The 13,446-nt window shown below is 34.4% G+C and overlaps 1 protein-coding gene across 10 annotated transcripts in view; it reads right to left on the minus strand.

Moving 5' to 3' along the window:
• Positions 1–13,446, minus strand: part of LOC128239018 (uncharacterized) — a 43,754-nt gene that overhangs the window by 4,705 nt on the left and 25,603 nt on the right. For 9 of the 10 annotated variants that reach the window (XM_052955444.1, XM_052955460.1, XM_052955453.1 and 6 more), the window contains 8 exons: positions 9,203–10,212; positions 7,531–7,642; positions 6,345–6,402; positions 5,101–5,428; positions 4,153–4,261; positions 2,498–2,555; positions 1,500–1,611; positions 548–656 (listed from right to left, as the gene is read on the minus strand). In XM_052955444.1, the coding sequence (XP_052811404.1) occupies positions 563–656; positions 1,500–1,611; positions 2,498–2,555; positions 4,153–4,261; positions 5,101–5,428; positions 6,345–6,402; positions 7,531–7,642; positions 9,203–10,023 (1,692 nt within the window). In that variant the 5' untranslated portion in view covers positions 10,024–10,212 and the 3' untranslated portion in view covers positions 548–562. Of the gene's footprint in view, positions 1–547; positions 657–1,499; positions 1,612–2,497; positions 2,556–4,152; positions 4,262–5,100; positions 5,429–6,344; positions 6,403–7,530; positions 7,643–9,202; positions 10,213–13,308; positions 13,396–13,446 lie in introns of those variants that run through there. The other variant, XM_052955474.1, reaches the window with a different exon arrangement.

Consider the following 13,446-nt stretch of genomic DNA (forward strand, 5'->3'; position numbering starts at 1 on the left):
AAAACTTTCAGCCTATAGGAACTCTCTCGAGTCCACACTTTAAGTAGAAGCCAGTACTGGTGTTCGTTTTGAGATGCCATGAGAAAGTGGGAATCGAACTCAAAATCAGTTTGTTGAGAGGAATTAAGGAAGGCAGAAAAAGGTGTCAAATATTGTTGGCTGTGAATTATCTAAAAAAAAAAAAAATGGTGTTTTTTTTAAAATGCTGCATCTTCAATTGTTTGACATGTAAATCTACCTTTTAAAACCAAAACGATCAATCATCAGCCTTTTTATTTCATGTTTATAAACAATATATATATATCAGGGCTGATGAGCTACATATATATGAATGTTTGTGTGTGCGCGCGCGTGCGTGCGTGCGTGCGTGCGTGTGTGTGTGTTATTTTATCATAATTGAAGCGCATACTAGCTACATAAGTGAGAGGCCATCTAGAAAAGCGCTACCTAAGATTTAATAATTTTTGATCAGGGTCAGGAAAACGCGACCATATACTTCATTAATGCGATTGGTACATTTTTATGGTCTTGCTATAACTGGACTTGCCTTTGTCGTCTTTCCCTATTTTTGCTCCGTCTGCTTTAACTTCGGATTGCCTGATGTTTTACTCGATTTGCTGCTACTAGAGGCTGCGGCTTTTCCAGCATCACTTCGGCTGTTTCATTCATACAAGGCTATAGTTTAGGCAGGTTGTATAAAGGACAGGGTGTTGCAAAAAATAGCCAGGGTACTAAGGGCAAATTTGGCATATTGTATCAGGCTAAGGGGAACTTGAATATTATGAATTGGACGGAAAATGTTAGGAATCGTGTTTAATTGATTTAATATTATGTTCCAGCTGACAAATATGTTAAGTATTTATAATCTTGTGATTTTAATCAAAACAAAAGATAAATTTGATAGTCATAAGCATTTGAATTTCAATGAATTTCTATGAAGGCAGAAGGGTGCCAATGAATGCGGGTTTCCATGAAGGCAGAAGTGTGCTACAAATAAGGAGCTGGTGCAGCACCCTTCCGGCACTCTTAGTTAGCTTACCCTACAACATCCATGGAAAACCATAATTACGCATACCTGGTGCAGTCTAATTTTAAGATATTATGCAAGATATTATGCTTGGAAATATACTCTAATTTAAAAAACAATTTAACTATGAAAATGCTCGAAACTTAGATTATTTATCCTGACTAACTGGTAAAGTAAAGAATCATTTGGACGTTTGAAATAGAAACTTTTCATGTGTATACATGACGACTAATGAACTTTTCATGTTATATACTTGACGTCATTGACTTTTGAGAATTACCTCAGTAATCATTATTTTAAAATACTTTACGAAACATATTTACAAACATAAATTGATTCAAAACTGTTTTATTTAAAGACATTGCAGTAGATATGACAAGCTGGACTTATAAACTAAAAAAATGTTAAGAGTTAAGCATTTCTTATGCCACGATTGAAACATATCTAAATAAAACAATAGCGCTAATATCACCTTTTAGGTTTAGTTTTCTTTTCATCTGCTCGTTCTTCACTCTCCTCCTTATCATCATCCTCCTCATCATAATCATCCTCCACCTCTTCCTCCACCTCCATTTTTTTGCCAGCTTTAAATACATTACACACGTCAATGCCAAACGATAAAAAACAATACACAAGTACATACTACACAATCATGTCTTTTCTGTCAAAAGATTTATAAAAGAAAATGGAATTAATATCCGTATGAATTAAAGCTACAACTGGATGTGATCAATACCCCCACCACACAACTTTCTTTTAATAAGAAGTATCACTGAGAGTGGTGTATGCTTCTCAAATGCCACATATCGGTGAACTGACGCCAATTAAATTAATAGTTTTAAGGTTCTATCAACACTACCATACACAAAATAATGTCTTTTTGTTTTTGTTTTAAGCACAACACTTCAACAAAGTTAATGCGGGCATGATGTTTGAAGTCAGTATTTCAAAACACATATGGAGTTACGGAGAAAAATAGACTTGTCCCGGTTAAAAACAAGTATAAAAATAATCAAAGTACATTAACTCTCAAGTAACTTGCACAAAATCAAGTTTCTTTTGCACATCAGTTCTCAACACAATCAATATGTGTATGGAGTTTGAAATCAAGACCTAAAAAAACTTATGGAGTAAAGTAGACTTTTCTCGATTACCCAGGACTTTAAGTTATTTAAAGCTGCTTTGCTATTTACTTGTTTAAATATAATGCTTCCTTGGGCACACCTGGTCATAAAATCGCTGATCGTTTTATTTTAAAACAATTACTCAAATGAATAGTACTAAATTATTAGACAAATTATTTTAATTAGTATGAAGATAAACTGATTGCTGTTTCGTTTTATTATAAACTGAATAAATAAGTCTTGGGTACTTCAAAAACACAACGTCAATTATAACAACATACAAGGCCTGACCTAAATTCATAAGGTATCCACAGCCACTATAGAAGCAGATATTTTATTTTGCTACCTTTGGTGGATGGGCCTCCACCAACTGCCCCCCTTTGAGCCGAGTCTGTCGGATTTGCCTGAAAAGTAAATCGTCAGTTGAGAGCCGATTCTTTCCCAATGGCCAGTATTGTAAATTATCCATTGAGAGCCAAGACTGTTTCAATTGCCTAAAATGTAATCCTTTATTGAGAGCCTGGTCTGTCTCTATAGCGCGAAATATAAATCGCCCATCGAAAGCCGAGTCTGGCTCAATATCCTGAATGTAAATCGGTTATTGAGAGCCGACTTTGTCTTAACTGCTTGAAATGTCAATCGCACAGACAGAGCCGAGTCTTTCTAAATAACACGAATAGTAAATCGTCGATGAAGAGCAATGTCTGTATGTAAATCGTTCATTAAGAGCGGGGGGGGGGGGTGTCTTAATACCCTGATATCTAAGTCGCCCATTAAGAGCCGAGTCTGTCGCAATTGTCTGAAATGTAAATCATCCATTTAGGACTTAGTCGGTCTTAATAGCCTGAAATATAAATCGTTTATCGAGAGCCGAGTTTGTCGTTACTGCGTGACAATGTAAAACATCCATTCAGAGCAGAGTCTTTCTAAATACTAGTAGCCAGAAATATAAATCGTTTATCAAGAGCCGAGTTTGTCGTTACTGCTTAAAATGTAAATCGCAAATTCAGAGCCGAGTCTTTCTCAATAGCACAGACTTGAATTGGTCCATTAAGGGAAGAAACTGTCTCAACTGCATAAAATGTAAATCGTTTATTAAGAACCAGTTATGTCTCAATAGCCTTATATGTCAATCGACCATCAAGAGCCGAGTCTGTCTCAATTGCATGAAATGCAAATCGTTCATTGAGAGTCGGATATGTCTCAATTGCCTGAAATGTAAACATGTTTTGCACATTTTTTTATTGGGCACCAAAGTCCTGTAAATTGTGAAGATATCATTAAGTTTTTTAGTAATAATAATACTTCATGTACAAGTAAAACCTCCTAAAAATGATGTTTAATCACAATGCTTACGTCAATTTCTATGCTGCAATACATCTATTTTAGGACGATTTCAACAGGCATTATACGTATTTTCTATAGCTCGATTGTGGCGAAAACTTTCAGCTTATAGGAACTCTCTCGAGTCCACACTTTAAGTAGAAGCCAGTACTGGTGTTCGTTTTGAGATGCCATGAGAAAGTGGGAATCGAACTCAAAATCAGTTTGTTGAGAGGAATTAAGGAAGGCAGAAAAAGGTGTCAAATATTGTTGGCTGTGAATTATCAAATGTTTTTGAAAAAAATGGTGTGTTTTTTTTTAAAATGCTGCATCTTCGATTGTTTGACATGTAAATCTACCTTTTAAAACCAAAACGATCACTCATCAGCCTTTTTATTTCATGTTTATAAACAATATATATATATCAGGGCTGATGAGCTACATATATATGAATGTTTGTGTGTGTGCGCGCGCGTGCGTGCGTCCTTGCGTGCGTGCATGCGTGCGTGTGTGTTATTTTATCATAATTGAAGCGCATACTAGCTACATAAGTGAGAGGCCATCTAGAATAGCGCTACATAAATTTTAATAATGTTTGATCAGGGTCAGGAAAACGCGACAATATACTTCATTAATGCGATTGGTACATTGTTATGGTCTTGCTATAACTGGACTTGCCTTTGTCGTCTTTCCCTCTTTTTGCTCCGTCTGCTTTAACCTCGGATTGCCTGATGTTTTACTCGATTTGCTGCTACTAGAGGCTGCGGCTTTGCCAGCATCACTTCGGCTGTTTCATTCATACAAGGCTATAGTTTAGGCAGGTTGTATAAAGGACAGGGTGTTGCAAAAAATAGCCAGGGTACTAAGGGCAAATCTGGCATATTGTATCAGGCTAAGGGGAACTTGAATATTATGAATTGGACGGAAAATGTTAGGAATTGTGTTTAATTGATTCAATATTATGTTCCAGCTGACAAATATGTTAAGTTTCTAAGTATTTATAATCTTGTGATTTTAATCAAAACAAAAAATAAATTTGATAGTCATAAGCATTTGAATTTCAATGAATTTCTATGAAGGCAGAAGGGTGCCAATGAATGCGGGTTTCCATGAAGGCAGAAGTGTGTTACAAATAAGGACTGGGTGCAGCACCCTTCCGGCACTCTTAGTTAGCTTACCCTACAACATCCATGGAAAACCATAATCACGCATACCTGGTGCAGTCTAATTTTAAGGCATTATGGTTGGAAATATACTCTTATTTAAAACACAATTTAACCATGAAAATGCTCGAAACCTAGAGTATCTATCCTGACTGACTGGTAGACTTAAGAATCATTTGGACGATTGAAATAGAAAGTTTTCATGTTTATGCATACCGATTAATGACCTTTTCACGTTATATACTTGACGCCATTGATTTATGAGAATAAAATCAGTAATCATTATTTAGAAATACTTTATTGAACAAACTTACTGGTATAAGTTGATTAAAAACTATTTCATTTAAAGACATTGGAGTAGATAGGACAAGCTGGACTTTTAAACAAAAAAAATGTTAACAGCTAAGCATTTCTCATGCCATGATTGCAACATATCTAAATAACACAACAACGCTAATATCACCTGTTTGCCACCTTTTTATGTTGAGTTTCCTTTATATATGTTTGTTCTACCATTTCCCCCTCCTCCTCTTCCTCCTTCACCTCCTCCTCCTCATCATCATCATTATCATATTCCTCTTCCTCCTCCTCATCCTCCTCATCCTCCTCTTCCTCCTCCTCCTCTTCCTCCTTCACTTCCTCCTCATCGTCATCATCATTATCATACTCCTCTTCTTCCTCCTCCTCATCCTCCTCTTCTGCCTCCTCATCCTCTTCCTCCTCCTCCTCTTCCGCAAACCCCTCCTCCTCATCCTCCTCTTGTTTGTCATCACCAGTTTTTTCTTTGCTAGCTTTAAATACATTACACACAGTCAATGCCAAATGAATAAAAACAATACACTGGTTCATACTACACTAGTCTTTTCTGTCAGAATTTTTTTTTTTAAAATATGAAATTAAAATCTGTATGAATTAGAGCTACCACTGGATGTGATTAATATCCCCACCACACAACTTTCTTGTAATAAAAAGTATCACTGAAAGTGTCGTATGCTTCTTGAATGCCACATATCGGTGAGATGACGTCAATTAAATTAACAGTCTTAAGGTTCTATCAAAACTACCATACACAAAATTATGTGTTTTTGTTTGTTTTAAGTACAACACTTCTCAACAAAGTCAATGCTGGTATGAAGTTTAAAGTCAGCATTTTTTTTTTAAAAAAACTATGGAGTTACGGAGAAAAGTAAACTTGTACCGGTTAAAAACAAGTCTAAAAATTATCGAAGTGTATTAACTCTAAAATGACTTCCACAAAATCACGTTTCTTTTGCACAGCAGTTCTCAACACAGTCAATATGTGTATGGAGTTTGAAATCAAAACCTTAAAAACATATGGAGTAAAGTAGACTTTTCCCGATTACCCAGGACTTTAAGGTAAATGAAAGCTGTTTTGCTATTTACTATTATAATATAATGCTTCCTTGGGCACACTTGGTCATAAAATCGCTGATCGTTTTATTTGAAAACAATTACTCATTTGAATAGTACTAAATTATAAGACAAATGATTTTAATTAGTATAATTAATAATAAAACTAGCTATAAGAATAAACTAACTGATTACTGATTATATTTGTTATAAACTGAATGAATAAGTCGTGGGTACTTCAAATAAAACAACGTCAATTGGAACATCATACAAGGCTTGTCCTAAATTCATTAAGTATCCACAACCACTATAGAAGCAGATATCTGGTTTTGCTACCTTTGGTGGTTTGGCCTCCACCAACTGTCCCCCTTTGAGCCGGTTCTGTCTTATTTGCCTGAAATGTAAATCGTCAATTGAGATCCGATTCTGTCCAAATGGCCAGTTATGTAAATCATCCATTGAGAGCCAAGTCTATCTCAATTGCCTGAAATGTAAATCGTCAATTGCGAGCCGGGTCTGTCTCAATAGCGTGAAATATAAAACGCCCATCAAGAGCCGAGCCTGTCTCAATATCCTGAAATGTAAATCGTTTATCGAGAGCCGACTTTGTCTTAACTGCTTGAAATGTAAATCGCCCAATCAGTGCCGAATCATTTTAATTAGCACGAACAGTTAATCGTCGATAAAGAGCAGAGTCTGTATGTAAATCGTTCATTTAAAGCTGGGTGTGTCTCAACACCCTGATATGTAAGTCGCCCATCAAGAGCTGAGTCTGTCTCAATTGTCTAAAATGTAAATCATCTATTCAGAGCTGTGTCTGTCTTAATAGCCTGAAATATAATTCGTTTATCGAGAGCCGAGTTTGTCTTGACTGCTTGAAAATGTAAAACGTCCATTCAGAGCAGAGTCTTTCTCAATAGCCTGAAATATAAATCGTTTGTCAAGAGCCGAGTTTGTCTTTACTGCTTGAAATGTAAATCGCATTTTCAGAGCCAAGTCTTTCTCAATAGCATGAACTGGAAATCCATCAAATGAAGAATCTGTCCCGACTGCATAAAATTTTAATCGTTTATTAAAAGCCAGGTATGTCTCAATAGCCTTATATACGAATTGTCCATCAAGAGCCGAGTCTGTCTCAATTGAATAAAAAGCAAATCGTTCATTGATGGCCGGATATGTCTCAATTGCCTGAGATGTAAACATGTTTTGCACCATTTTTATTGGGGACCAAAGTCGTATAAATTGTGAAGATATCATTTAGTTTTTAAGCAATAATAATACTACATGTACAAGTAAAAACTCCTATAAATTATGTTTAATCATATTGCTTACGTCAACTTCCATGCTGAAGAACACCTATTTTCACAGGCATTATACGTATTTCCAGCCACATAAGTGAGAGGCCATCTAGTATAGTGCTGCTTAAGTTTTCATATCGTTTGGTCGAGATCAACAGAACGCGACTATATACTTCATTATTGCGACTGGTACATTTTTGTGGCTTTGCTATAACTAGACTTGCCTTTGTTTTCTTGCCCTTTTCTTGCTTCATCTGTTCTGACCTCGTTGTGCCTGATGTTTTACTTGAATTGCAGCTCCAAATAGAGGCTTCGGCGTGGCCAGCATCTTTTGGGCTGTTGCATTCATACAATATTATAGTTTAGGCAGGTTTTAAAAAGGAGAGACTGTTGCAAAAAAGGGCCAGGTTACTAAGTGCAAATCGGGCACATTGTATCAGGCTATGAGGAACTTGAACATTATGAATTGGACGGAAATTGGTATGAATCGTGTTTAAATGATTTAATATTATGTTCCGGCTGACAAATATGTAAAGTTTTAAATATTTATCATCTTGTGAATATAATCAAAACAAAAGATAAATTTGATAGTCCTAAACATTTAAATTTCTATTCAGGCAGAAGGGTGGCAATGGATGCGGTTCTCAATGAAGGCAGAAGTGAGCTACAAATAAGGACTGGGTACAGCACCCTTACATTACTCTTTAACTAGACCCTACAATATCCATGGCAAACCATAATCAAGCATACCTGGTGCAGTCTACTTTTAAGGTATTATTCTTGGAAATATACTCTAATTTAAAACACAATTTAATCATGAAAATGATCGAAACCTAATTTATCTATCCTGGTAGAATTTAGAACCATTTGGACGATTGAAATATATATATATTTTATGTTTATTTATAAGGACTAATGACCGTTTTACATTATATACTTGACGTCATTGAGAATTACATCAATAATCATTATTCTAAAATACTTTACATTGGTTTTATGAAACAAACTTACAAACGGAAGTTGATTCAAAAATGTTTTATTTAAAAACATGGAATATATATGACAAGCTGGTTTCATGAATAAGAAGTGTTTACAGTTTTCTTTTTCACGTTGACTGCAATCTGCATAGCGTTTAAAATCGAAAGGGGTTTCAATTCTCAAACAATAAAATTTGGTTTATGAACATGAATTGTGTAGAAAATGAAAAAAAACCAATGTACGGATTATATTGTGCATGGAAGACGCTTCACTTTCTTCAATCCAAATATCTTAGACATATAATTAACCGCAGTTTCATTTGCTTCAACACTTATGATGAGGTTTGCAAATTGGTAACAACTGGTAATATAGTTAACGTTCTTTAATCGTGCACAAATCAATCTCATATCAGCATTAACCAATACTGAAATTTCATTCAATTCTTGCACTATAAACATGTTTTAACATATATTTGTTTTTAAATCTAGTGAGGTAATTTGGTATCAATGTGTCACATTATTATGGTTCTTATACAGCACACTCGTTCACATTGCTGTTGATCATTAAAGCTACTTTACATCTAATTTATTATACAAGATTTCAAGTTCTGAAGAAAAGACCATTGATTTGCGGATTTCTGAAGTTTTAAACAGGGCCATCAATCTGACAATGTCTAAGCTGGAGTTAAATAACTTGTGAGAAAAGAGGCCATTGTTACTGTTAGCAAATATATAAAGATGTTATGATTTAGCTAATGTCTTTGACGGTTAAAACATATTCAGACAAAGAAAACAAGAACAACGGCGGTGGCAATAACAGATGGACGGACATAACTTATGGAAAACCAACAAATTACTTGCCGAACCGGCAAACATATTTATAAAGACGTTTGTTTTAGTAATGTTTTAGCTGAATTACCTTAAAGTCATTTTTTGTGCTTGTGTAGACAGGTCATCTTTATCGGATTGCCGTTCTAGGTACTCAAAGTATTCCTTGTCGATGTTGCCCTTTAGGAAAACTTGTAAGCGTCTTAGTTCTGCAAGCTTTTGTGGTCCTTTGTATTTAACTTCATAGATATCTTTCTCAGTGAAGTCAATAAGTGTGTAACTTTTAATCTCAGTGACTTTACAAATACTAATAGCCACAATTTTATAATTGCTATTGTACAACTCTTTTAATTTTTCAGCAGTCAAAAAGCAGTAACCTTTAAATGTGCCATGGTTATTTAAAATGACATTTTCCAAATTACTTTTTCGAAGTAATGGATAATAGAGTATGGTTGGCTCGGAATAAACAACTTTCATACATTTGACAGGTATAGCGCAATTGCTTATTAAAACTCCTTGAGTTTCGGTTGCCCATAATCTACAATTGTAATTAAATCCGCGGTCAGGACTAGTTTGACTCTTCGGAATATGTTCGTCCAAAGTATCTTGATTTGTAAGATCCACAATATTTGCCGCCTTCTTAAGCTTTTGCAATTTTTTAATGTCGATTCTTACGATTATATATTTTTCGGGCCGATCCAACGATTTACTTACTAAATAATTTTTTGCTTTCATCAAAAATGATTTATTCGCCTTGAGATCTGCAGATGTTGAAATATACTGTGTAGTTTTACATGTTCTTCTTATATGTCCACGAACAGTTACACATCCATCTGGACATCTTGCAGATAGAGGCTCTGTTGATTTCTCATAAGGACCCAACACACGATAAACAAAGTGTGAACGTTCCATTGTGTGTAAATTACTTTGAATCAACCGTTTTTACATGTGTACTACCGCGTCATTTATAGTACCAATATTCTGAAAGTCCAATAAACATTCCTCTCGTGTAAACATATTTGTTTTATTGCCGGGTCAGCAGCGTTGAAGCTCTAGTTGCATCTAAGGATTCGATACATTTAGTGAGGGGAATCTCAGCGTCTGAAATGAAATGTAATTCAAGAATTAACATTTTTTTAGTTGGGAAACATAATTCAAACAATAAGTAAACCTCTAGCTGATGCCATGTACCAAGGGTTTCAGTTTTTTGCCTTTATTGAACTTATTTAAACTTTAGGAATACATAATATCGCGGGCTTAGGGTGAAAAGTGACATTTTGAAAAATTCAGGAAAACATAAAAACTTATTTTTTTTCTCAGTTGCTTTTATTTACCTTTTTTATATATATTATAGTTTTAATTTAGTGTACATTTAACGATTACATCACATTTACACCTACTATTCTTTTTTCAAAAAGTGATACTTGTAAAACATCCAGTTACCACCATTTTGCAAATAAAAGTATTTTATAATATTTAAAATTTTCTTTTTTCGCAAAAGGGTTGTAACTGAAACTTGTTTTTTTTTATATAATTTGCATGATAGCTATAAAATTTGACTTTTAATCACTTTTTATTATTTGCATTGTAAAAGATGCTAAAACATCAACAGGAATAAAAATAGCTATGATGTTTTAAGTTTTATAATACATTTGAAAAAAACCCACCTTAAATAAATCATTTAATAAAAGCAACAACACCATACACCATACACTGTAATAATCTTGATTATAAATTTTAAAGTTAAAAAATCATCTTTATTTCCAAGTGTTTCAAAGTTTTATTTCAAACAAGTATTTAGTGAATATATAATAAAGTACATTGTACTTTTATTTAATTAATTAACACAAACTTCATTCTTTGAAAAATCGTATTTCAACTTTTTAAAGTTTAAAGTAAAAACGTTTTTTTTGTCTTGAATCTGATTTAAAGCAGAATTTTAGAAATATCATTACGAATCACCATATCATGCTGTTGACATCAACTCTTACAATGGCATTCATGGTGAATAAAATAACATGAAAAATTAAAGATTATAAATGAAAGGCATTTTATATTGAATGGTGATTGGAAACTATACCTAATCGCCATTTTTACATGAAATCACATTAGGGGTTTAATTATTCCTAAACTCATCAATTTTAGACTACCACTTTCTGAAAATCCTTAACAAAGCATGATTTCCACCTTCTAGGTTCATGAATACTAGTATGATTTCTAACTACTCTAAAGAAACCCCAGCATGATTTCAATTTACTGGGGTCATAGATAGCGGAATGACTATCGGTTTTTTTCTAAATAAACCATCAACCCTGGCATGATCTACATCTACTTTCTTCATTTTAACTCATGATTTTCATTACATGGTTCATGAATATATTAATGACATATACTACAATTAAGACAATAGCCAGAGCATGATCTTTATCTACTTGGCTAATTAGTATAAGGACTTTCATTGATCTACATTAATCTGGTAATTTACACAAGCATAATTTCTATCTACGCGGCTCTGATATCCGAATTATATCCATACTGGAATAAAGCCATAAATACCGGCATGGTTTCCGTATAGAATAACTTAAAAAGATTTACTTTCTCGCCAGAGGTCAAGGGAAACATCAATTAGTGCCCAAGCATTTTCACATAATAGCAAATCAAGTCACCGGTACTAAGTTTCAGTGCTAGAGGCAACAGCAGTTTCCCCTATATTGGAATAAACTGCGACATCTGAGTCGGAAGGAAAACACTGTACCTCTTAGCCATCAAAACTGTCATTTTTGTTTGACGTATGGCCACTTTCAATGTTTTTGCGTTACTAAAGACACCAAGCGTATCACAGTGGTTCCAATTTATACAAGCCCGTAAGTCCTGCACTGATAAAATGTCTTCCGGGCTTGCCCAAGTAATAGTATAAGAAATTAGCTTGTCCATCCATAGATCTAGTTTTAAAGACTGCATTACAGTTGCACATCTCTTCTTCGAAAAACGCATGAGCTAAAAAGTCAAATCTATTTTAATTTTAACACATTGCCATACCGTTAACATGTGCACCAAATTTCAAGTATTATGGCAAGTAGAAGCGCTGTAATGGATTTCGAAAAGTAAAGCTAAAAATACACCAACTAATGAAAACAAGTGATAACACATTTTATTTCATCCGATGTTTTTTACACTTAAACAAGACATTTCTCATTCATGAATCAGTTTACTCTAGTACAAATATATAAGCAAGTCAACAACAAATTGAAAATCAAAAGATTGTTTCCAAATTTACAGTGCAACATTTTTGGTATGTGAAGTTAAGTTTAAGAAATCTCGAAAAATGGAATCCGATTCTACATACGGTATAAAAAGATAATATGTATTGATGCATGAAACATTAATTAATACTATTTTTAGTTTATGTTAAAATTGGAAACATGTTAAAGTATAAAACATTGAATTGTGTTTATATACACTGACCACCCATTTCATAACATGGTGTCAGAAGTAAATTCCACTGGGAGAATGGGCAAAAAAAGCAATATATTCAGTGCTATTGATTTTTTTTCTCTACACCATCGAACAATACTTTCACGGATTACAAAATGAACAAATTTCATCCGCCAGAAAATTTTGACTTTTCATGACCGACTAAATGGGAAGATTGGAGAGACTGTTTAAAACGTTATAGGACAGCCACAAAGAAGAAGAAGAGTTGCAAATTTCATAGTTTAATCTTTTCTATGGAGAAAGACGCCGAACATTTATTTCACAGTTTTGGACTTTCGGCAGAGGATCAAAAGAAAATTGATACCGTATTAGAAGAATTCAACGGACATTTCACACCGATAAAAATCATTATTCATGAAATAGCAATGTTTCATTCTCGAAAACAAACAAAAGGCGAATCGGTCGACTCTTTCATCAAGAGTCTGTACTAGTAAGCTGAGAGCTTCGAGTTCAACGCTGCCGTAAAATCAGAACATATTCGAGATGCATAGTGGTCGGAATTCTCAGCAAACATTTGTCAGAGAAAATGCAGTTAGAATGCGATCTAACATTAGAAAAAAAGTATCTCAATGGCAAGACAGAGCGAACTGGCTAAGGGACAAGTTCGAGCACAATCGACTGGACCTGCCGAATTGGATGAGCGGGCGTGGCCAGCCGAGATCCAAATAATGTTATCAACGTCAACGACGTGATGAAGCTTACCCAATGCCACAGTGTTCTCGGTGTAGCCGTAGGCACGGTTTGACGGAAATCGCCAAAGTGTTGGAAATTCAATCATTTTGAAGTGTGCTGCAAAAATGTAACAGTGTGTACTTTTTATGTTCCATTAAATGTGACACG

The sequence above is a fragment of the Mya arenaria genome, chromosome 1, assembly GCF_026914265.1.
Source record: "Mya arenaria isolate MELC-2E11 chromosome 1, ASM2691426v1".
In the NCBI taxonomy this organism is placed as follows: domain Eukaryota; kingdom Metazoa; phylum Mollusca; class Bivalvia; order Myida; family Myidae; genus Mya; species Mya arenaria.